This window comes from Lygodium microphyllum, chromosome 23 (genome assembly GCF_053477565.2).
Source record: "Lygodium microphyllum isolate KBCC chromosome 23, Lygodium_microphyllum_v1.1.10, whole genome shotgun sequence".
NCBI lineage: Eukaryota > Viridiplantae > Streptophyta > Polypodiopsida > Schizaeales > Lygodiaceae > Lygodium > Lygodium microphyllum.
In genome coordinates, this window is record NC_141157.1 from 57592700 (window position 1) to 57615660 (window position 22961).

General features: G+C 42.4%; 1 protein-coding gene across 1 annotated transcript in view; it reads right to left on the reverse strand.

Moving 5' to 3' along the window:
• LOC148016213 (uncharacterized) overlaps positions 1–20775 on the reverse strand; it is a 117245-nt gene extending 96470 nt beyond the window's left edge. Inside the window, exon 1 of the mRNA XM_087664053.1 lies at positions 20472–20775. Coding sequence (XP_087520179.1) covers positions 20472–20732 — 261 coding nt within the window. The 5' untranslated portion in view covers positions 20733–20775. The remainder of the gene's footprint in view (positions 1–20471) is intronic.
• Positions 20776–22961: the final 2186 nt, after the last annotated feature.

Genomic DNA, 22961 nt, shown 5'->3' on the forward strand with positions numbered 1-22961 from the left:
GAGCACACTGCTTGATATCACTCAAATAGAGGAAGGGGAGGCCGTTGACTCTATAAAGAGAAAGCTAGGGATTGCACATAGAGCCCCGAGAGCAGGCCTACAAATTCCAACGCAACCCGTGGGTGTCAGCCTTGGCCTTGAGGAGCAACGAAGCTATCTACTGCAAGCAGGCTTGACCCCACAAGAAGACAATACACTAGGGTTCGCTGAGGGGGCACAACAAGAAGACCAACAAGGAAAAGGAGCTAGCACAAGCTTTGACGTGGGACCTCACAAAGAAGAACTCGTCCCACAATCTCTTTCCCCACGCCCAGAAGAATAGCAGCAGCAAGTAGACACCTTTGTTGAAAGAAAGGCAGAGCTTAAAAGGAAGAGGCAACGGATAGTGGAGCAAGCAAGGCGCAGATTGAATACCAAGCCAATAGTGGTGCCGTCCACGCCCATCCCACCAAGCCAAGACGACGGCCCAGCAAGCTTCAATGCCTAACTTGTGATCTAGGAGCAACAAGAGATCACTAGAAGGACCTTCGACCTTAATTTCCGATTCCCCACCAACTTGCGCAGAGTACTGCCAATCGAGGTGGTGAAAGAGGTCATTAATGTGGGAAGCCGGCTAGGAGACAAATGGACCAAGGACGCAGATTTTTGGCAGGATAAAATTTTTGAAGTGCCTAGGGCTGTGAAGGGCTATGAGTACCAACCCACATGGAGGAGGCACATTTTTTACGTGAACATGGACACTTGGATGGCTTTTTGTAACACCCTATCCTTCAAGCGAAATAATCCAACCTTCATGCCATATCTGCGAAGGGTAGGAGTGGATTTTAACCCAAGCATCCACGGCCGATACGACTTCCCATCGATCTATAACGCCAACGCTACTAAACCTGAAGAGGCCCTCATTTTCGCGCCAGAGGGCCTATATGATTCCATAGTCCGCTTCATTGATGAATTCTCCTCATAATCCAATCCCGCCTTCATCACTACCTGTAATTATCTTAGACTACTTAGGATACTCCTTAGATAGGATCCCACACCATGAGCATCGCCTTCCATCCTCTCTTTTTTATCCCAATGGAATAGATAGTTGCGCCATGGCAAGATTGATGATGCAAGTAACTCTACTTCCTTAGTTTTGCTTAGCCCTCTTGGAAGATATGAGTGATAGCCACTTCATACGCTGCAATCATCCATTTCTTTCTAGTACTACTCTCCAAGTCCACCTGAAGGCTGAACCTCAGAGGGTACCTACAGAGCTGGCAATTCATTAGTAAATCTCATAAGCCTCCAACTCCACCCTCTCCCGACACGGATGACAAAAATTAGCTCTCATCATGACTATGTAATTTTCAACAAAAAAAAAAACATGCACAAAGGTCACAAACACTACACCTAGGGGTCCTCAAGTTAGCAATATCCGGTGGCTTCAATTGGCCGGCTCCGTCTCTAACCCCCTAGCCCATTTTGATTCCCCACATCATGCTTAGGGCACATGAAGGGCAGGGCATCCCGAGGGAGGTCACACTTGCCTATGGATAGACCTGTCTCCCTAAGCCACGCACCACATCTCCAACAATGCACAAACTAGGTCCTCAAGTGTGGGATAACACCTAGGCTTGTGGTTCGACCCAACTTCCAGTTTCACTAGCATGAGCACAATGCACCACACGATAAGGTAGACACACCCCCAAGTAGAGCAATTTTTTTTCTTTTCAGGTACAAATAAAGGCGGTAAACCACCAACTTCGGAGGCCTCATCATCCACTCCAACCATTCTCGACCTCCACCACCTCAACATTTTGATTAGCTTCTCTCCAACAACTAATCCCAATGAGACCCCATTATCATCAACCCACCAACCACCCTTTCGAATCACCGAGCCCTCAACAACACGGACACGTAAGTGCCATGGGACTGGCACTCGTCTAGGAGGGTGATAATGTTAACCCCAGTTCAAGACGAAAAAAGAATAAGTCCAATAAGGTCCAAGAAAACTCCAAATGAAGACACAAAGAAAAAAGCAGGAAGGGAAACGCCCAATAGCACAAGGGCGACCTCAAAAGCTAAGTCGAAGGCAAAAACACATTTTTTAATGCAAGGCGCCCCTAAAACTTTTGTAAAAGAGCACCAATCTCCCTCCTATGCAAATTGTAAAGGTAGATGGGCAGTAAGAAGGAAGCTCGGAAGATAGGAGGACAATGGGAAAGAGAGCCTAGGCCGTGTAAAAAAGGGGATAAGGGAATGACTGGCCAAAAGGGATTCAGGGTTTTGTATATAAAGTTGAAAAGTGAATGAGGAGCTCATTCTTTGGTGTGTAGCAAAGTGGACTCATCTTCTTCTCTCCTTGCTTGCTTGTGTGTGCTTGAGAGAGGGAGTGTGAGAGTGTGAGGGAGTGAGTATGTGAGGGTGCGGGATCAAGGAGAAGAATCTCTCCATCATCTCCTCTCTTATTCTCTTCTCTTCTCTTGTGCGCGGCTATGGAGGATGGAGCTTGAAGGTGGAAGCTTAAGGTTGCTTGAGCTCGCATCACGAATCGTGGAGCTACCGATGTGCTTGAGAGAGGAGGCAATTCGTTTGGGCATCAAGGTAAGCTCACCACACCCCGGTAGGATCGAAGGTGTGTCGGCTAGGTGAGAGATAGCCATAGCTGTTCACTTGAAACGCTTGAAACAATGAGCGGTCCGTGGATCTTGGCGGTTGAGCGTGAGCTCGCCTCTACAATGACACACTCTCCAGCTCATAACCTCTGCCTTCATCCTTGAAATACGAGAGTTCGAGGTTCAGTATTCACTACATAGTGTGTTTGTTGCATGAGCATTGCATGTTCAATAGTCATTCACTTCATTATTCATTGTTTTCACTATCTCTAAATTACCCTAACCCTAACTGTGTTCTATGTTTATCAATTTATGCTTTGTCGTGCAATTGGTTTTGTGTTTTCTGTGTTTAGAGCATTTCTTCACATGGTATCAAAGCCAAGTTCTCTTTGAGATACCTAGGACTTTGATCGGAAAGCCCATCTGCAGAAGCAGAAACAACAAAAGGGTCAGCTGACTTTGAATACTTCCACATTGCTTCAGTCTCCATAATCAAACATGTCTAGAAACAATCCGCCGTTATGGGCCTCCTAGCTTGCTTCTAATAGATCTAGCATGGATGGAGAAACTTCAAACTACCATGGAGTCCACCCACCATACAAGATTTCAGCTGTGGAGCACAATCTTATTCTTATACATAGGGCTCAGCAATAGATTGACGGTAAGACTGCTCAAAAGAAGGTATTCAATTGAACGCAAAAGCTGTTAGTATTCCTTCACCTCTTTTTCCTTCAAATGATTTTGTTCCTCATGGTCAAACTGAAGTACGTGTATCCACACCCATATCATAATCATCTTTTCAATTTAATGCATTTAATGGACAAAAGGAACCCACTTTATTTCCCATTTCCACATCCATCACAAATCCTTTTGGACTTCCACCTATCCCACCTCAAGGGGTTCCACACACTTAGCACAACCTTTAGGGCACCTCCTTCCCCCTATCTGGTCAGCATCCCCATAATGGAGACTCAGCCTCCCCCACCACACACTTTTTGGGTATCCCTTTGGGAGTGCATCCTAAACATATCCAAGTGTCCCCCAATTGACACCACAAATTTGCCTCCATGGCCTTACCTAGTGGCCCAACTAGTCATTTTTCCATTCCCCAACCAATATTTGGACAAGGCTTACGTGTCTCGGTGCCTCCACCTCCCCCATGGACACCTTATGGAGACATTCATGTTCCTGTGTCTCCGCATCAATCGGCACCCCTTGGACATTCACAGCCTATTTCTGCCTACCCACCTCATCCTCCAACAAATCCACCTTATACACCTCCATATTCTACACCACCCATCTATCTCCCCCCCCCCCCAACTTCCCATTCATCCTCATCCACCAAGAATGCTTTTTCAGATGAGACTCATTTTAGCGGGTCGAATTTTACCACTTGATCCAATTTGATAAGGCATGTATTGGATTCCCAAGTTTTGTGAGAGCTTGTCCTCATACAAGTACCTTAGTTTGACCCTTGCTAGTATTCATATAAGGGTCGCTCTTGGAAAAGCAAAAATGTCAAATTTCACTCATGGCTCCAGCACTTTGACCTTGCCTCTGAGCGTTAGGCCCATCTCGTTGACCACTATGTGACACGAGATCGGATTCGTCGCATCAACTTAGATCATGAGCTTCAAAACTTTACTATCACTAATAAAGATGATTTGAAAGTCAAGTTGGCTGAGTATTAATGTTTACTTGCTATTTCTCAATCACTGGAGTCCCCAAATCCCCTGACGATCAGGTTACATTGTTCCTCAATAAGCTATCGCAAGAATATTTGCATTTTGTGCAACAAGTGATCTCATAGCCTCAGATGCCCATGTTCTATGAATTTGAGTATCAACTATTGCCTTACTCTCGGCTATTCAATCAATTTCATGGGGCATCCTCCACAGAGAGGGATCTTTGTTGTATCTTCTCAAAAGGGGCAGCAAGGAAAGGGCAAGCAAAATCAACCTTTCAATCAACATCCAAATCCAAACCAAACTTGTGAGTCACAAGGAACTTCCCCATCAAAACTCAAACCCGGGTGGCAGAATGTACCAAAGAAAAATCGGTATTGTCAATGTTGTCAAAAGGCTAATCATTTTGACAATGAGTGTCATTTAAAGGCTAAGGACAATCCACCCATAACTAGTGTCTCAAGCCCATCTAGTACAGGCACTCCCGCCCCCCCTCCACAATTGAGACAACACGATAGACACACTACTCACATGGCAGTTGGTTCCTCTGCTCCTCTTCACCTAAGGAGTTGTCAAAAATGTCTAACCATCTTATTGTTGTGGACTTTAGTTATCCTCAAGCATGTGTTGTCTCTCTTAAGGACCGGCTTAATGAGTCCATTTCCCGTTCTGAGTTGCCCTCTCCTTCAAGTTCATAGCCAAAAGCACTTGAGCCTACTTTCTCTAGAGACCATTGGCCTAGTAGATTGTGGAGCCTTGCTCCAGTTCAAATCTCCGTGATACTGCATGTGATTCCTTTCCACTCCCCACCTATATTACTCAATCCTTGTAGTGCACGCTCTAGTTTATCGTCTCTTTTCCATTTCTCCTTTTACCTTCTTACATTCTTAGCAAACCTTTTGTGGTGGAAGTCCCATTCACATTTGTCCATTCCACTAACTTGCGCTTAACATTGAAGTCGAGGTCTGCATGTTTTATTATCTTATGTAGTTCCTTTTGCAGTTCGCCATTTGCTTCTACTGGATCTATAGCCTGGTGAAGCCTTGGATCATTCAACACCCCTTCCCATGGTTGCATCTTTTGGTGGCGCTTCTTTCCTGGGATTTGTCATTGCCTCATCGGAGACCACCTTGGAGGCTACTCATTTCACAAGTTTTCAGCTGGACATGTATCTCACTTTTCTTTTTTGGGTGCTACTCTACTTTCCCATCGATATCAACATTATGTGAACATAGGGGGTGCTTACTTCTCCTTCCACAATCCCTTGGTGAGAGGGGGTGGTCTACAGTTTTCCCTTTCACTTTGAGAAGAGGTGGCTTCTTCTCTTGATAGTAATAGTGATGATGCTTTCAGATTTTATTACAAGCATTTTATATTGTATATCCATGTTGTCAGAATGACGTGATTGTAAAAGTGCACTTGGACAACTACACAATTCCCTTGCGAGGACACTGTCCAAGTGGCACCATTGCATCGCATTCTGAATGGGCATGAAATCTTACATCTTCCTTTGCATTACCCTATGCATTGGCATTTTGTTCATATAAACATGCATCTTTGCCCATTTATCCCTTTTCGGTCACCCTTGGAGTGGTCGACCCTAGATCCACCATACTCGTGGCATGGCAATCTTCAAAGGCAATTTTTTCCTATGCTTGCATGTTGACTTTGCTTGTCTTGCTTGCTATCCGATCATCTTGCCTCTCTCCACATATTCTCCACATGATTAGCACACACACACACACCCTTACATAATCCCTAGGCACTTATCCTAGTAGTGTGTGGGATTTTTTTTGCTTGTTTTATGAAGGTAGTGGGGCTACCCGTCCTTATTTCCCGTACCTTGGGGCACAATGACTCAATGGGATGAACATTGATTTGAAACCCTCACTTAATGTTAAATCTTTTGACAAACTAAAACAAAGCCTCAAAAAAAAAAAAAAGTCAATTGTTGATTCCATCCACCTTTGCAAGACTTGGTAGGCCCCTGGGTAGCCAACGAGCACCCTTGGTTCCCGATATCCTGGCCTCTCTGGGATGTTCATTTGGGCTCCCTCTCCCTCGGTAGTCTTGATAGGTCATTGTGCAGCCGACGCGCACCCTTTGCTTGCAACCTTGCCTACTTTGGAATGGGATGTCTTTGGATAAAAGAAAATAAACAAAAGAGCTTATTTCTCATGGCTCAATCTTGGATCTAAGAGGAAATGTTGAGCTACAAAAATATGTTGACTTAAACAGCCCCAAAACACGCTTAATTAATGAAGAAACCTTCTTATGTTAAAAAGATAAACGATCCTAGAGAGTTACTATGTCCCACATACAAAACCCTAATTTAGGTGCCCCAAACTTTCTATAAATAGGCATGTAGCTCACCACACTCCCACAATCTCATTTTTGGAGGTTTCATTTCCTCTAGCTTCCCAGCCCACACCTTGTTCGCAAAGGACATCTCATTCGAAGTTGCCCATTGCTGTCTACATCAGTCTAACACATGTTTCCAGCCTCCATCGAGCAGTTTACATTGTTTTCTATTGTGTTTGCTAAAACTAGCCTTCCTTCTCGGATAGGGTAGTAAATAACCTGATTTAGCACTAATTACAACAAGCATAAAATTCACATAAACTAAAAAGTCACACTTTACCACTTTAATCTTGGACATTGGACACCCACTTGGCCTCAAGATTAGCACTTCTTGCGGTATTTCTTTATCGTATATTGCAAACGGAAGAACTATAATTGAGATACTCTGATCTCCTCCACTAATCCAAGTGCCTCTTACTGTCAAAACTGACCAACAAGCCTCCAAACCAATTTACCCCTAGGTTTGCTTGGGGGTTGGCCTTCACCCTGCTCCTTGAAAGACAAATTCAGCCCTAAATCTAATAGTGATTAGCTGGCCTCTTGAATCTCCCTCAAATTCCTCAATTTAAACTGCTGCAATTCAAGTCCTAGGCTCTCAATTTTAAGCACACATCCCAAGGCAATCGTCAAAATCTTACTTTTTGCTGTAAATTAGGGTTTACGACAGAGATTGACAGAAATCTCTTCCTCTAATGGCTCAAATTGCTGAAAAATGCTGAGATAACTTGAGAGATGGATGGGGAATGAGAGAGAATGTTGTAGAGAGAAATTTCAGAGTTTCATCACGAGAAACGCTGAAAAGCTACTGCTGGCCTGCTCAAACAACCATGGAAGCTGTCATCTACAGCTTAGGACCGCCACAAAGACTGCTACCCCCTCCTGTATGCTGTCATCTGCACCAAAAGGACCTTGGGCTACTGTCACCTGCTCCTAGAGGGCTCCAATCTGTTGTCACATACTAAAGGACTTATCCCTGGTGGCTGCAAATCACATCAACAGAGCCTCTCTTTACTCTCTAACAACCTCCTTCTCTCTCACAATAGCTGGAATAGAGTTCCACTAGCCCCCAAAAACGTTTTTCTCATTTGCCTAAGCAAGTTTTGCCAAGTGGTAGCCTTTTAATCCCATTTTTCAGCATTATCTAGTTTAAAAATTAGTTTAATAATTTTTCAACACTATCTAGCTTATTAAATTAATTTTTAAAATACTAGTTCTAAAAATTAATTTAATAATTATTCTAGTGCTCAAATTTTTACTTTTATCAACCAATAATTAAATTGGCTAGGTCAATTTATCTTCCAAGTATCCTTGAGCAATTATTGACCCTTAGACAAGCATTAATTAATTAATTAATACCTAGTCTCTAATGTCACCATTGACATTAATGGCCAATAAATTGGTCTAGACCCAAATCTCACACCGAGTACCACCTAGTTACTGTCAAGCATAACTTATTACAACTTTTGCCTTTGACACCCACTACATCCTCAAGGTCCTTGGCTTGTTACTATGAAATAATTGCCATGTGCATCACGTGCTAAACAGCCTTGTACATTTGATTAATAAATGTTATTAGGTGGATTAAAGCATCTCAAAATTTCACGTCTCTGTAACATTTACTGATCAGCCACATCATCAACTAGCGAACTGTTGAACTACTGTGTTTGTAATCTAGGGCTACTGTACAAACTACCATATCATCATACCTACGTTTTTACTACCCTCATCTTGCCACATCATCATGCATGCACTTTTGTTACCATCAGCTTGCCACATCATCATCAACTTGCTCCAATTTTTCTCTCTCCTCAAAGGATTAATCAAATGTGCAATTAAAAGATGCACAAAGGCAAAAGTTGTAACAAGTTACACTTGTTAGATTCTAGGTGAATTTTGGTGTCAATTTGCCCCTAGGACCATTAATTGGCCATTAAGTATCAGTGGTGACACTAGGGGCTAGGCATTAATTAATGGATTAACGCTTGTCCAAGGGTCAATTAATGCATGGGACCACTTTGGGTTGCAAATGGCCTAGCCAATTAATTTTTGGTTGGGCAAGGTCAATTTTTTGGGCATGGATTAAGGGCTGAATTAATTTTCAGAATTAATTAATTCTAAACTGCCACTTGGCAAAACTTTCCCATGCAAATGGAGGAAAGGCTAAATAGGGCTGAAGGGAGAGGGAAATCTCGTTTTTTTCATTTTGGACCTGTTGGGAGAGGTGTTGGACTGTTGCTGCCAACTTTTGGGGCCATTTCCCAACCATTGGAGACCATTTTGGTGATGGAGATTGCATATTCTTGACCTTGGGAAGCTGGCAATTGCTGCTGATGCACTTTCTCCTGAAGATCACAGTTCTGATGCTCCTATTATTGTTGGTGCATCCGTTTGGGGCTAGTACAACAGGGCTGCTGATTTTAATCAATTCTTCCCGACAATCAATCATTCTCAACAATTCTTAGCCATTTGGAGGAGATCTCGGCCTTTTTTGGTGGGCTGATCTGTAATTTCTACAGTAAACCCTAATTTATAGCAGAAATTAGGGTTTAGCAGTCACCTTGGGATCCGTGCCAAAGATTGAAGGCTCAAGGAACTGAAATCAGCAATTGATAATTGAAGATTATCAAGGGATTTCAGGAGCCAGCCCATCCCAAAATGATTTGGGGCAACATTTGGCCAGCCAAGGGTCAAATTGGAGAAGAAGTCCTAGGTGAATCAAGGGGCAAATGACCCAAAAGGCTTGCTGGTCATTTATGACAGCAAGAGCAATTGGTTAGCAAGAGGAGATTGAAGAATCTCGAGTTGTACTCCTTCCAATTGAATGAAAGCTAAAGAAATACCGCAAGGGGCGCCAATTTTGGGGCCAACAGGGTGTCTACTGGCCAAGAATGTTATAGTAAAGTGTGTATTTCATTTTATGTGCATTTGTTTATTGCTGTAATTAACTCTTAAATCAGGTTATCACCACCCATTCCAAGAAGGAAGGCTAGTTTCAAGGTTCCATTGCCGGAATACATCAAATCTCTTGATTTGGTGGACCCGAGGCACTTGATTGCAAGCCAAACTTTTGTGCTAGTGTTGATCTTTGTGCTCAGCTAAGAAATTACAGCAAGATGTCTTCATACAATGGGATGCAATCAAGCAGTAATGATGCCTCTCATGATGCACATTCACATGGGGAAGAAGAAAATGCAATGCCTAATAATCTTGGACAAGGCACGAATCATGGACAACATGCTGAAAATGTGGCTGAAGGCCAGGATGTTGGACCCTCAATGTAGAAAGAGGATGATGATCAACAAGGGGAAATGGAATTCGATGATGCATTCAAGAATCGAATGAGGGCAACAGCCAATATCTTTGCTGAATTGGCAAAAGATCCTCAGTTTACTCGGTTTTTGAACACTCCTACGAAGGACAAGAAGGGCAAGAAGAGAAAATCCTCTCCTAGAACTTCGAGACAGCAAGATGCACCACAGAACAAGCCAAAGCCTTCTCAAGATGCCCCTAAAGATGCTCATGGTGAAAAGCAGTTGGTGCCAATTGGGCAAGAAATGCAAATGCAAGTTCATGATGTAAATGCTAATCCTATGGTTTTTGGACAGCAAGGTTTGCATGAGAATTTGAGGCAGCCAGCTTACTTTGGTGGTAGCACAATTTTTCATGCTATGGTGGGTGAGCAATGTATGGCACACCTCCCCATAACTTTCAGCAACCAATGCATGGCTTGCATAGCCCAATGTACTCGGGTATGGCTCATGGAATGCATAATCCGATGTATAGCGGCATCGGTATGATGCCTAGTGTGCAAAATCACGCATATGGGCTAGCATCAGTACCCTATCGTGCTTTTGGGGCTCAAGGAATAAGTGCTGGTCATGCAAATGCTCCGTTTAATGCTGCCTATCATGGAAATTGCCTCTACACTAGCAGATACACTATGCCTTTCATGTGAGCTTGTTGAGGCCTTTTTATGGTGATGTGCCTAAGGATGTATCTACTGAAATTCAATCCAATGTAAAGGAGCTGAATGAGATATTGATATCTGAGCAGATTTTGGCACATAAAAAGAAAAGGTCAAAGGTAAAGTTTCCATAAGCTGTTGGGTGAAGTTTCACAACTGTTCACCAATGGATGCTAAATGAATGGAAGAGGATGTCTTGGCAGACCATCCTTAGTTGTTGCAGCTTTACCTTGATGCCTTTCACTTAGAGCCGACTTTGGATCGGGCTCTTTCAGGTTCAGCATGGCATGGGTCCAAAGTACCACCTGATACTCAAGGGGGAGGTAGCACTTCCACTCCTCCAGGAATGGACTTGTGACATTAAATGTGATATTTAATGTCACATTAAGGTCATAAATATGGAATGTGACATTAAAAGTGACATTTAATGTCACATTAAGGTAAATCTAGGGGAACATGCACGAGAATGACCATCCGGGCTCTTGGGCACCCGAACGGGGTTAAGGGGAGCCTAGAGAGTAAGAGAGTCCAGGAATAGTAGGACTCCAGGAAGTTGATGGCTGGCAAAGGAATCCGAGTGAGAGGGCCAGCACTGATCTAGGCGTGGTTGGGAGGAGAAGAATCACTCGTGCATTTTCATCGTTTTTTCTATCTGACTTTCCGTCATCTATCATTGGTATATGCCCATCATTAATGAATTGAGTTTTACTCAGTTCACTTCCAACTTGCTTGAATCTTTAAAAGGGAAATGCCAGGTTGATCCGGCATATTCCAACATATGGGAAGCAATAAAAAATGGGGATCCAACTGAAAGTGCTTCTACTGAGAAAGGAATATCTGAGGATGTTCAACAAGGAAAGGGAGCATCAGGGGTTGCTCAAACTGGATTCAAGTGGAAGAATTTTACCATTGATAATGGTTATTTACTCTACAAGGGTAGGGTATGTGTCTCGAAAGATACAGAAATAAGGCGCCAGATACTCTTTGAGTGTCATGATACCCTAGTGCGGGACATCCAGGAGTTAGTAAGACTTATAGTCTTATTAAAAGGCAGTTCTATTGGCCTGGAATGAATAAGGACGTCCTTGACTATGTGGTCAAATGTAATAAATGCCAGGTTAATAAAGCTGAAAAATTAAAAATGGGAGGACTTCTCCATCCATTAGAAATTCCTTCGGGAAAATGGGAGAGTATCTCCATGGACTTGATTGTTGCTTTACCTAGAACACAGAGGGGGCATGACTCTGTGTGGGTGATTGTGGATAGGTTAACCAAAATGGCTAGGTTCATTCCAACTTCAACTGATGTTAAAACACCAGAATTGGCTAAATTGTTCGTAGAGAACATATACCGATTGTATGGCCTTCCGGCAAATATAGTTTCTGATCGGGATAGAAAATTTGATAGCCATTTTTGGCGTGCGGTATTTAGGAAATTGGATACTAAACTTAGCATGAGTACGGCGGATCACCCGCAAACAGATGGGCAAACTGAAAGGGTTAACCAAATTCTTGAAGATATGCTTAGGGCATATGTAAGTAAAAGGCAAACTAATTGGGAAGAGTATTTGCCGATAGCAAAGTTTGCATATAATAGTGCCAAGCACTCTTCCACTGGATATAGTCCATTTATGTTAATGTATGGATTTCAGCCCAGAGCTCCTTATGCAGTCCTACTTTTGCAGTAGGACTGCATAAGGAAAGGGTTCAAGCAGCTAAAGATTTTTTGGAGGATATGAATAGTATGTTAAAATTTGCTCAAGAAAATATTAAAAAAGCTCAAAATCGAGCTAGAGCATATGCGGATCCTCACCGAAGAGACATCTCCTTTGAAGAAGGAGAATTGGTCTATCTTAAGGTGCCTGAACAAACTAAAACTATGAAAAAGGGACACTGTCCAAAGCTTTCACCCAGGTATTATGGTCCTTTCATAATACTTAAAAGGGTGGGAGAATTGGCTTACAAGCTCCAACTACCTGCTGGTAGTAAAATACATCCAATTTTTCATGTAAGTAAATTAAGGAAAAAGCTGGGTGATTTGGATAATCTCATCTTAAATGATGATATTGAGGAGTTATTCTATGATCAATCTAATCCACATGAACTAGAAAAAATATTAAATGTTCGTAATAGGCGAACGAGGAATACTATTTATCAAGAATGTTTGGTTAAGTGGAAAGATTGTTCAGAGGAAAGCTCAACATGGGAGCGAGTAAGTACTTTAAAGAAAAGGTTTCCCGATTTACAGTTAGACCTTCCAACTATCGTTTTCGAGGACGAAACCAATTCTTAAGAGGAAGGAAATGTGACATTAATGTGACATTAAATGTGATATTTAATGTCACATTAAGGTCATAAATATGAAATGTGACATTAAAAGTGACATTTAATGTCACATTAAGGTAAATCTAGGGGAACATGCACAAGAATGACCGTCCGAGCTCTTGGGCGCCTGAACGGGGTTAAGGGGAGCCTAGAGAGTAAGAGAGTCCAGGAATAGTAGGACTCCAGGAAGTTGACGGCTGGCAAAGGAATCCGAGTGAGAGGGCCAGCACTGATCTAGGCGTGGTTGGGAGGAGAAGAATCACTCGTGCATTTTCATCGTTTTTTCTATCTGACTTTCCGTCATCTATCAGGACTGCTCTCGTGTATAGTGGATCTCGGATGTATTCAGCATGCATCCAAGGCACTGTGCTAACAGTATGTCTGCCATGAGGTCACTATTCAATGTACTAGTCACTGTAGTATGTATGCAAATGGGTATGGTTTTCACTGCAGCTCTAAAACTGTACATTGCATCAAGTTATGATCATGAGAGATTTATTACCGAGTGCTAGTTTTCAGTGTATAATCATTAGTTTCAGTGGTATTCAGCTGGTTCTATGGACAGCAGCATGTGTACCGAATGCCATTGACAATTCAGCCATGGTTTCGGCTCGGTTTATGCTTTACTATGGTTGTGTAGTCAGCACTGTTGAGAAACAAGAGTTAGGGATGCATCCGATGGGTTTCTGGCAACAGTTCTGGACTATTGTTGAGCTTTATGCTATGTTTATGCTGGCTGGAAATTTTCCGCAAATGGTGGGCATAAGAGATAGTTAGCCAGCAGTGGCCAATGTTGTGTTGACTATGATGCCTTGTGGAAATTCCAGTGCAGTATTGTTTACTTTGACACATTACAGTGCAATCAAGGACGATTGCAAGGATTTCAAGGGGGTGGTCTATCACAAGGACATGAAAATTTGATGCTTTGCTTATGTTTAATTGACATTTGATTAAAGGATTAATCAAATGTGCAATTAAAAGATGCACATGTTGCACATGTGAGGTGCAAGATACTTTTTCACAGTTGAAGGCCAAAGGACCCTGTGAAAAAGATGGGTGTCAAAGGCAAAAGTTGTAACAAGTTACACTTGTTAGATTCTAGGTGAATTTTGGTGTCAATTTGCCCCTAGGACCATTAATTGGCCATTAAGTGTCAGTGGTGACACTAGGAACTAGGCATTCATTAATGGATTAATGCTTGTCCAAGGGTCAATTAATGCATGGGACCACTTTGGGTTGCAAATGGCCTAGCCAATTAATTTTTGGATGAGCAAGGTCAATTTTTTGGGCATGGATTAAGGGCTGAATTAATTTTCAGAATTAATTAATTTTGAAAATTAATTAAATGGCTGGAAATTGCTGCAAATGGATTAAGAAAGTTGCCACTTGGCAAAACTTTCCCATACAAGTGGGGAAAAGGCTAAATAGGGCTAAAAGGAGAGGGAAATCTCGTTTTTTTCATTTTGGAGCTGTTGGAAAGATGTGTTGGATTGTTGCTGCCAGCTTTTGGGGCCATTTCCCAGCCATTGGAGACCATTTTGGTGATGGAGATTGCATATTCTTGACCTTGGGAAGCTGGCGATTGCTGCTGATGCACTCTCCTGAAGATCACAGTCTCTGATGCTCCTATTGTTGGTGCATCCGTTTGGGGCTGGTACAACAGGGCAGTGCTGATTTTGATCAGTTCTTCGCGACAAATCTCAAAATTTTCTCTCTATAGCATTCTCTCATCTCCTTCAATCTATGCTCAGCCATTCTCAACTATTCTTAGCCATTCGGAGGAGATCTTAGCCATTTTTGGTGGGCTGATTTGTAATTTCTACAATAAACCCTAATTTACAGCAGAAATTAGGGTTTAGTAGCCACCTTGGGATCCGTGCCAAAGATTGAAGACTCAAGGGACTGAAATTAGCAGCTGATAATTGAAGATTATCAAGGGATTTCAAGAGCCAGCCCATCCCAAATTGATGTGGGGCAGCATTTGGCCAGCCAAGGGTCAAATTGGAGGAGGAGTCCTGGGTGAATCAAGGGGCAAATGACCCAAAAGGCTTGCTGGTCATTTATGACAGCAAGAGCAATTGGTTAGCAGGAGGAGATTGAAGAATCTCGAGTTGTACTCCTTCCAATTGAATGAAAGCTAAAGGAGTCCTGGGTGAATCAAGGGGCAAATGACCCAAAAGGCTTGCTGGTCATTTATGACAGCAAGAGCAATTGGTTAGCAGGAGGAGATTGAAGAATCTCGAGTTGTACTCCTTCCAATTGAATGAAAGCTAAAGAAATACCACAAGGGGCGCCAATTTTGGGGCCAACAGTGTCTACTATCCAAGAATGTTATGGTAAAGTGTGTATTTCATTTTATGTGCATTTATTTATTGTTGTAATTAACTCTTAAATCAGGTTATCACCACCCATTCCAAGAAGGAAGGTTGGTTTCATGTCCTACCTACTGTGACTACACACAAATCTGCCACGTGGATATCCTGCTTGCTCCACCATGCAAAACTACTCGCGAATGCTTGTCTGACAGGAAATGCATATGACTACCTATCTAGGGGATGACAATCTCTAAGCCCCCTCTCAATCCTAGACAGGGCATAAGACTGAGGGATCGGGAATGTTGTCGAAGTAAAGCCTGAGGAAGAGCCTTCGTAAGCGAGTCTGCAAGATTATCCTCTATCTTGGAGTATACCACATCAATAATCTCATCCATAAGCTTCTCTCCAGTGAAATGGTACTGAATCTCGATGCAATAGCCACAGCCTTAGCCCATAGACATTGAGGTGTCTGTCTATGCTCCATCATGACAAGCGCCATCTCAATCACACTGCGATTCTTCCCCTCCAATATGTCATTCTCTCGAGGGGTGTTTGCATTGGCAAACTCCTAGTGGATACCACGATCTACACAAAAATGCGCAAGCTCATTAGAAACAAATTCTCCGCCCTTATCCGATCATAAGGCCTTCAGTTTCCAGCCTGATCAGTTCTCCTCAAAGAGTAACCAATCCATGCAATTAAAGAAAGCCTCCGACTTTAACTTCAAAAAATAAGCCCACGTCATCCTGTTGTGGTCATCCACAATTAGCATGAAATACAAGCTCCGTTTAAGGGACTCCATCCACATCAGTCCACAAATATCAATGCAAACAACCTCCAAGGGTGCTAAAGACCGCCTCGAAGCCTTGGCTAGGAGTAGCACCACGAGTTTGTTTCCCATAAATGCAAGATACACATGGTTGCTAGCTCACCACAATGTTTGGCAAACCTCGAACAAGCTATCCCCTACCTCAAAACCTTGCTGGGAATAGCATCACAAGTTTGCTTTCCATGGATGCAAGATACACATGGCTGCTGGCTCACCACAATGTCTGACAAAAATCAAACAAGTTGTCCCCTAGACGCCTTCTGAAGGTAATCATAGTTGAGGTGGCCAAACCAAGCATGCCATAGATCAAATTGTGTCTGAGAGGTGAGAAGAAGAGAAGTCAAGGCAAAAGAAAATCTCAACTTGTAGACTCCATTCTCCTCATAACCTGAAGCAAGGACCTATCTCAATCCATGATCAAGAATCTAAAAGGAATCCACATCAAACTCGACCAAGAGGCTGAGGGCACAAATCTTGCGCACTGAAAGCAAATGGTATCCCAAGGCCGGTACAAAAAGCATCTCGGATATATGAGCATCACCATGCCCATCTGGAATAAGATGCATGTTACCCTGTCCCTGAATAGAGATAGAAGAACTATCACCAATGAAAATCTGCCCATGCAAAGGCCGCAAATAAGTAACATTTCCTATAGAAGGAGTCATGTGCCGAGATGCACCACTATCAACAATCCACTTCCAATTGTGGAGCTGTCAATGCAACATCAAAGGCCTTCAAGGTCAATGCCTCAACCACTTCAAGTGGAGGAAAGCAGCTAATGAGGGACCAGTCATCACTGCTTCCAAATCCTTTGAAGATTTCTCCTTCTTCTCCTTGTCAAGGCAGTCATTCTTTCAATGACTTGTCTTGCCACAAATGTGACAAAGGGACTCCTTTTCATTGTCCTTCTTTGATTTGTTCTCCCCCTCCTTCTTTTGGTCCTTCCTCTTCTTCTAAGAGGACTACCTATCAATACCTCCAATTTAGAAGCATCGGTCCCTTTAAACTGCTCCTCTTGGTCCAAGACCATAGGAACCAACTCCTCCCAACGAAAAGTCTCCGAGCACCCTGAGGCACTCAAGGCAAAATAAAAACCACTGAGCCAAGGCGGTAACTATGAAAGAAGAGTTATCGCCATGTCTTCAAAAGTGATCACCTTTTCTACGTTGTACACCCACATTTGAAGCTCTCTCAACTTGTTGATATGCTTTCGCATAGAAGATGACTTGTTGACACTCGTGGTCCTCATCTGTACTTCCAAAGAAACTTGTTTCATGATGGTCATTCAGTTATACATCTGATCAAGATCCAACCATATCTCCCAAGCCACCATCAAATGCTCTATATGTCACAACTATAGTTTCTATAGTACATGAGAGAGAGAAAAATGAGCGGATGCGTGCATTCTTTGCCAACTCCAACTTATCACATGTAGAGAGTTTGGACTCGTCTCTCAATGAAGAACGGTGGATAGCCTTCGTAACAAGTTGCACCAAATCATAGGACTCCAGAATAGCAAGCATTGTAACACGCCAAATGCGGTAGTTCTCACCATCGAGCTTTTGATCTAATGAAAGAGTTGGGTAAGACGGGCACCTTCCGGTCCATGATTGCCTAAAACGCTGTCTTGGCCTCAGAAGACATCTTCACCTAAAATGCCTGCACAAAACACAAAAAGCAGTCCCCTCTAACTGTGAAAACGCAACCAACTAGGACTCTTCTCCGCTCATTCTACTTCTCCTTCACCCACCAAAGGCGATGAAAATGTGAAATCTACACTTGAAAGTCTAAAATGCAGCCTTCTTCCTTCTAAAACAGCAAAAATCAGTAGGAGCTTCAGCAACTTTGCTCCTTTTCTCGCACACCCACACTTGCCTTAACCTTGTTCTAATGCGCAACCCTCCTACTCGCCCTTGAATGCTGAAAACACAGCCTTGTGTCGCGCTGAAATCTCCTTTCAAGTAGGTCCACCCTTAGTCAAAGTCTTTCAATGCTCTAATACCATGCCAAAGTGAAGTACAGAAGTGTATGACCAAGTCTTGAGAGTAAATAGAGAGAGAAGAGAGAGAAAGAGACAGTGAAACACAGAAAATCTTCAATAAAGAATGTTGTATAAGGAAGCAGATATGTATACAGGCACACAGTGTATGTCTACATATGTCTCCACCTCGAAGATCTCATGAGCTATGAACCTCGAAGTATATGCAACAATCTCCACAATCAGCAATCTGGAAACCTATGATCAAAATATGTGAAAGTGTGTGGAGGCTGGGTAAAATAAATAGCCCAAAAAGAAATGCTAAAAATAATGTAGGTCGGTCAATGCAGCAGACTACACACAAACTAGCCAACTACTCCTGTTGTGCCACGTGGCACCTGCGATGACTGCAACTTGCTGTACGACCAAACTGTCATGTGTCCTGCCTATTGTCATTGAGTGTGACACGTTTCACCACACACTACCTTAGGGTATTCTGCACAATAGGCACAGCCTTTAAGACACCTCCTCCACCTATCCAAGCAATGTACCCATGATGAAGGCTCCCCCTCCCCCACATACATTTTCAGGCTATCCCTTTAGGAGTGCATCCCAAACGTCCTAAGTGTGCCCCAATTGGAACTGCATTTGCCTCCATGGCATTATCTAGTGGATCAATTGGTCATTCTTCTCTTCCCCAGTCGACATTTGCACAAGGCTCATGTGTCTCTAAGCGTAAGGCCCATCTCATTGATTGATATGTGGCATGAGATCAAACTCATTGCATTAACTTAGACCACGAGCTGCAAAACTTCACAATCATTGATAAGGATGACTTGAAAGTCAAGTTGGCTAAGTATCGGTGTCTTATCACTAAGTTCTCAACAACCACACTGGAGCCCCTAAGTCCCCTGACGATCAGGTTACATTATTCCTTAATAAGCTCCTGAGGAAATATTTCCATTTTGTGCAGCAAGTGATCTCATAGCCTCAACACATTCTATAAACTTTAGTGTCAACTATTGTGTTATGCTCAAGCGTTTAATCAATTTCATGGGACATCCTCCACAAAGAGGACCTTTGTTGCATCTTCTCCAAAGGGGTAGCAAGGGAAAGGCAAGCAAACTCAAACTTCCAATCAAAATCCAAATCAAACCGAAGCTAGTGAGTCAAAAGAGCTTTCCAATCAAAACTCAAACCCGGGTGACAAAATGTACCAAAGAAAAATCAATATTATCAACATTTTCAAAAGACTCGTCGCTTTGACAACAAGTGTCATTTAGAGGCTAAGAGCAGTCCACCCAAGGCTCACATCTCGAGCACATCTGGTGAGGGCACTCCTATCCCCCCTACACAATGTCGAGACGACAGGGTAGACCCACTGCTCGTATGGCAAATGGTTCTTCTACTCCCTTTTCACTTAGGGAGTTGTCAAAAATGTCTACCCATCCTACTGTTATGGACTTTAGCTATCCTTGGACACATGTTATCTCTCTTGAGGACAAACTTGATGAGTCCCCTTCCCGCTCCGAGTTATCCTCTCCTTCAAGTTCGCAACCAAGAGCACCTGAGCCCACTTTTTCTAGAGACCCTTCGGCCCAACACATTATGAAGCCTTACTCTGATTCAGATCTCCACAATATTGACCGTGATCCCTTTCCACTTCCCACCTATGCATCACTTGATCCTTATAGAGCACACTCTAGTTTGTCTTCTTCTCTTTTCTGTTGCACATTTCTCCTTTCACTTTCTTACATTCTGAGTGTGCCTACCTTTTAGTAGTGGGAGTCTTCCTTCTCAAATAGGATAGTAAAACCTCATCAAGCACTTGATTACAACAATTAATAATTGAGCATAAACTGAAATCCACACATTACCTTAACAATCTTGGACAATAGACTAGCTGTTGGCCCCAAAACGGATGCCTCTTTCAGTATTTCTTTAACTTCAATTGCCAATGGATCAATTACAAGAAGGCAAGATTCTCCTATCTCCTTGGCTAATCCAAAAGCCCCTTGCTTTACAAATGGGCTATGAATGGTGACATATTACCCTCACTCACGTTCATGGTATGACTTTCTTGCATGCAAAGGATGCTAGCTTGGAAACCATTTTCAGTCAAATGTGCTAGCTTTGCTAGCTGAAGCTGAAATGCACCAATTTCTGCCAGGTGGTTGCGTGGCTTTCTTGCATGCAAAGGATGCTAGCTTGGAGGCCATTTCCAGTGAAATGTGCCAGCTTTGCTCGCTGAAGCTGAAACACCAATTTCTGCCAGATAGTTTGCATACATTGCAAATAGAGGACTAGCTGATGGTCTGTTTGTCTTGTCTTGCTATTTTGAAAAAGGATTCTTCCAAGTTGCATCCACTAAAGCTACAGCAATCTATGAAAGACATTGAAATTAGAGAGCCACGTTACCGCATCAGAGGAAAGGCGGTGCCAGCGCCGGCACACGAGTGCAGGCGAGGAGAGCAAGAATCGAGAGGGGAAGTGACGCAGAATGTGGATGATGGTATCATCCGACAGAACGCCTGTGAGAGCGTCGTCTTCTCCTGTCTCCAAAGCCGCCTTGTCACCTCCTTCAGCGTCGTCGTCTTCTTCTGCACGATGCTTATAGATGGAGCTCTGTCCTTCAACCTGCTTATGCTTCTCTCTGCGTGGCCTGTTCCTGGTGCCCATCTCGTACACCTTCAAAGAGTAGTCCACCTGTAGCTTTTAAAACATGCAGAACTTTTAACCATATCGTATTAAAAATAATAACAATGCCTTGCAACTTTTTTTGAAATAATGTTGCCAAGCCTATTATGAATGAGAAGTAAACCAAATATGGCACTTCCTCATACTAGCAAAAATTACAACGAGGAAATTGCTCTCCTTTATTGGTTGTTATTTAAAATCTATCTTTTTGCATGTAAAATATTGTGATTTCTCAGCTTACAAGGAAACTCACAATTGTAATTTTCATTGTGACAAGGTCGAATCCATCCTCACGCAATGTATTATTTGATTATGCAAAATATTGTAAATAAAGGTTTTAAATATATTTACACTTCATTTAAAGATGTAACATGGGGTGTCCCATTGAGCAAACCTAAACCCATATACCAAAAAGACTATATCTCTACCATAACTATTTAGATCATAGGTAGCATTTTGCAAGACATTTTATACGCATGAACTTTCTTCATAATGCCCTTAAAAAAGCAATTGCTTCTTCTTTTCATTAAGGTATCCCCTCAATTGGCTTGTCCTACAAGAGAAACATTTAAAGACAAGAAAGAGTTTCTCCACATCTAGACAAGCATAATGGTCAAGGCACCAATGACATTCCAAACTTTTAGTGTCTCGTCATCTATATCTTCCCAAAAGAGGTGAATTATGGTTCTTTTGTGTGCATAGTGGGGAGAGGTCCACTCTACTCCTAACTCTATCCTTAGTATGTTACTTGGCCATAATCAATTCTCTAGTGGACAATTTTTGTTTTGTAAAGGGTATACTAGCCAAACTGTTCTATATTTTTTGCTTCCTTGCTCTCAACTTTGATAAAGAAGGGCTTTCTTCCATTTCTACCACACCTTCAAAAAGTGTATATTGTTGGATTTAAGTCTGTCTCTTCTCATCCAACACTTCCACAAAGGGGAAACCAAGTATTTAAGATATGACCATAGCTAATCCTTATAAACAATGGGCAAATCTATCTTGTTCATCCATAGGAAATTAAGTAGCCATATGGTCTCCCTCTTAGACAATCAAAATTTATCTACAACCCTGTCCAATTCCCAAATCTTCTAAGTTTAACCATCCCAGGCAAAGCTCCCAATGTCGGTAAAGCATAGACGAACCAAGCAGCATATATCACAAACCAAAGCATGTAATGTATGAAGCCTAACTGTCAAGCATAGACACGAGGCATAAGCGATCCAAGAGCATGCCAAGTCGGTCCAAATGCCAGTGAAAACCAACCAAGACGGAGCTTATGCGTAGCTCAAATACATTCCATAGATTCAAACATGAGCTCAAAGTCGTCCCCAAAATAGCGCATTGCCACATACCTTTATTACTAGAAAGACATTGAGTTTCTCCAAACCCAATGCTCAGTCCTTCTCAATAGTAGTCATAAGATTCAAAGGAATCAAACGAGATTTTTTGTGTAGGACCAAACCCCATACGAAGTTCATGGAAACCTTCTCAAGTAGCTCCCAAGCAATTCTATAGAATTTTGAAATTACATCCCTAAAGGTAATCAGGGAAGACAACATGCCTTTCACCATTACTAGCTTATCGAAAGAAGTAAGAGGAATCAATGTCCACTCAGAGACCTTTGCCATAGCCTTACTCTTAAATCAATTGTTTTAAGGATTTCCCAATGCCTAATGGGCAACCAATTAACCTTAATACCTCTTTGAGTTTAATGGGCTTGAATCTGTATTAACCAATCCAAACTTCAGCCTCTCTAAGACCAAAGTAGACTCTCAATCTTAGCTCGACTGATTTTGAAGCAAAAAGCTTTGTAAATTAGTCCTAAACCTCCAATAAATAGTCCACTACTTACTTCTTGGCTACCACACCAATAAAAGTATCATTAATTTAAAAAACCAAGCCACAAAGGGCCTATCTTCTCGATTCACATTGGACTTAGGGTTATAGGAAGACTAACACACACTGTTATGGGAGCACTAGACTATGCTCAAGAGACTAGACTAGGTGCAAGATTACAAGGATTTTGATTACAAGATAATCCCATGTAGGCGTACAAAGTACAATGATAACTTAAAAAGATACGGAAAATCCCACAATATGGGACTGTAGGTATAGACAACAAGACTCAATAGGGTATGAAGGATCCCACAACCTAGGACCATAGATATAGATACAAGATATCAAAATTACAAGATCTTTCTCGACAGG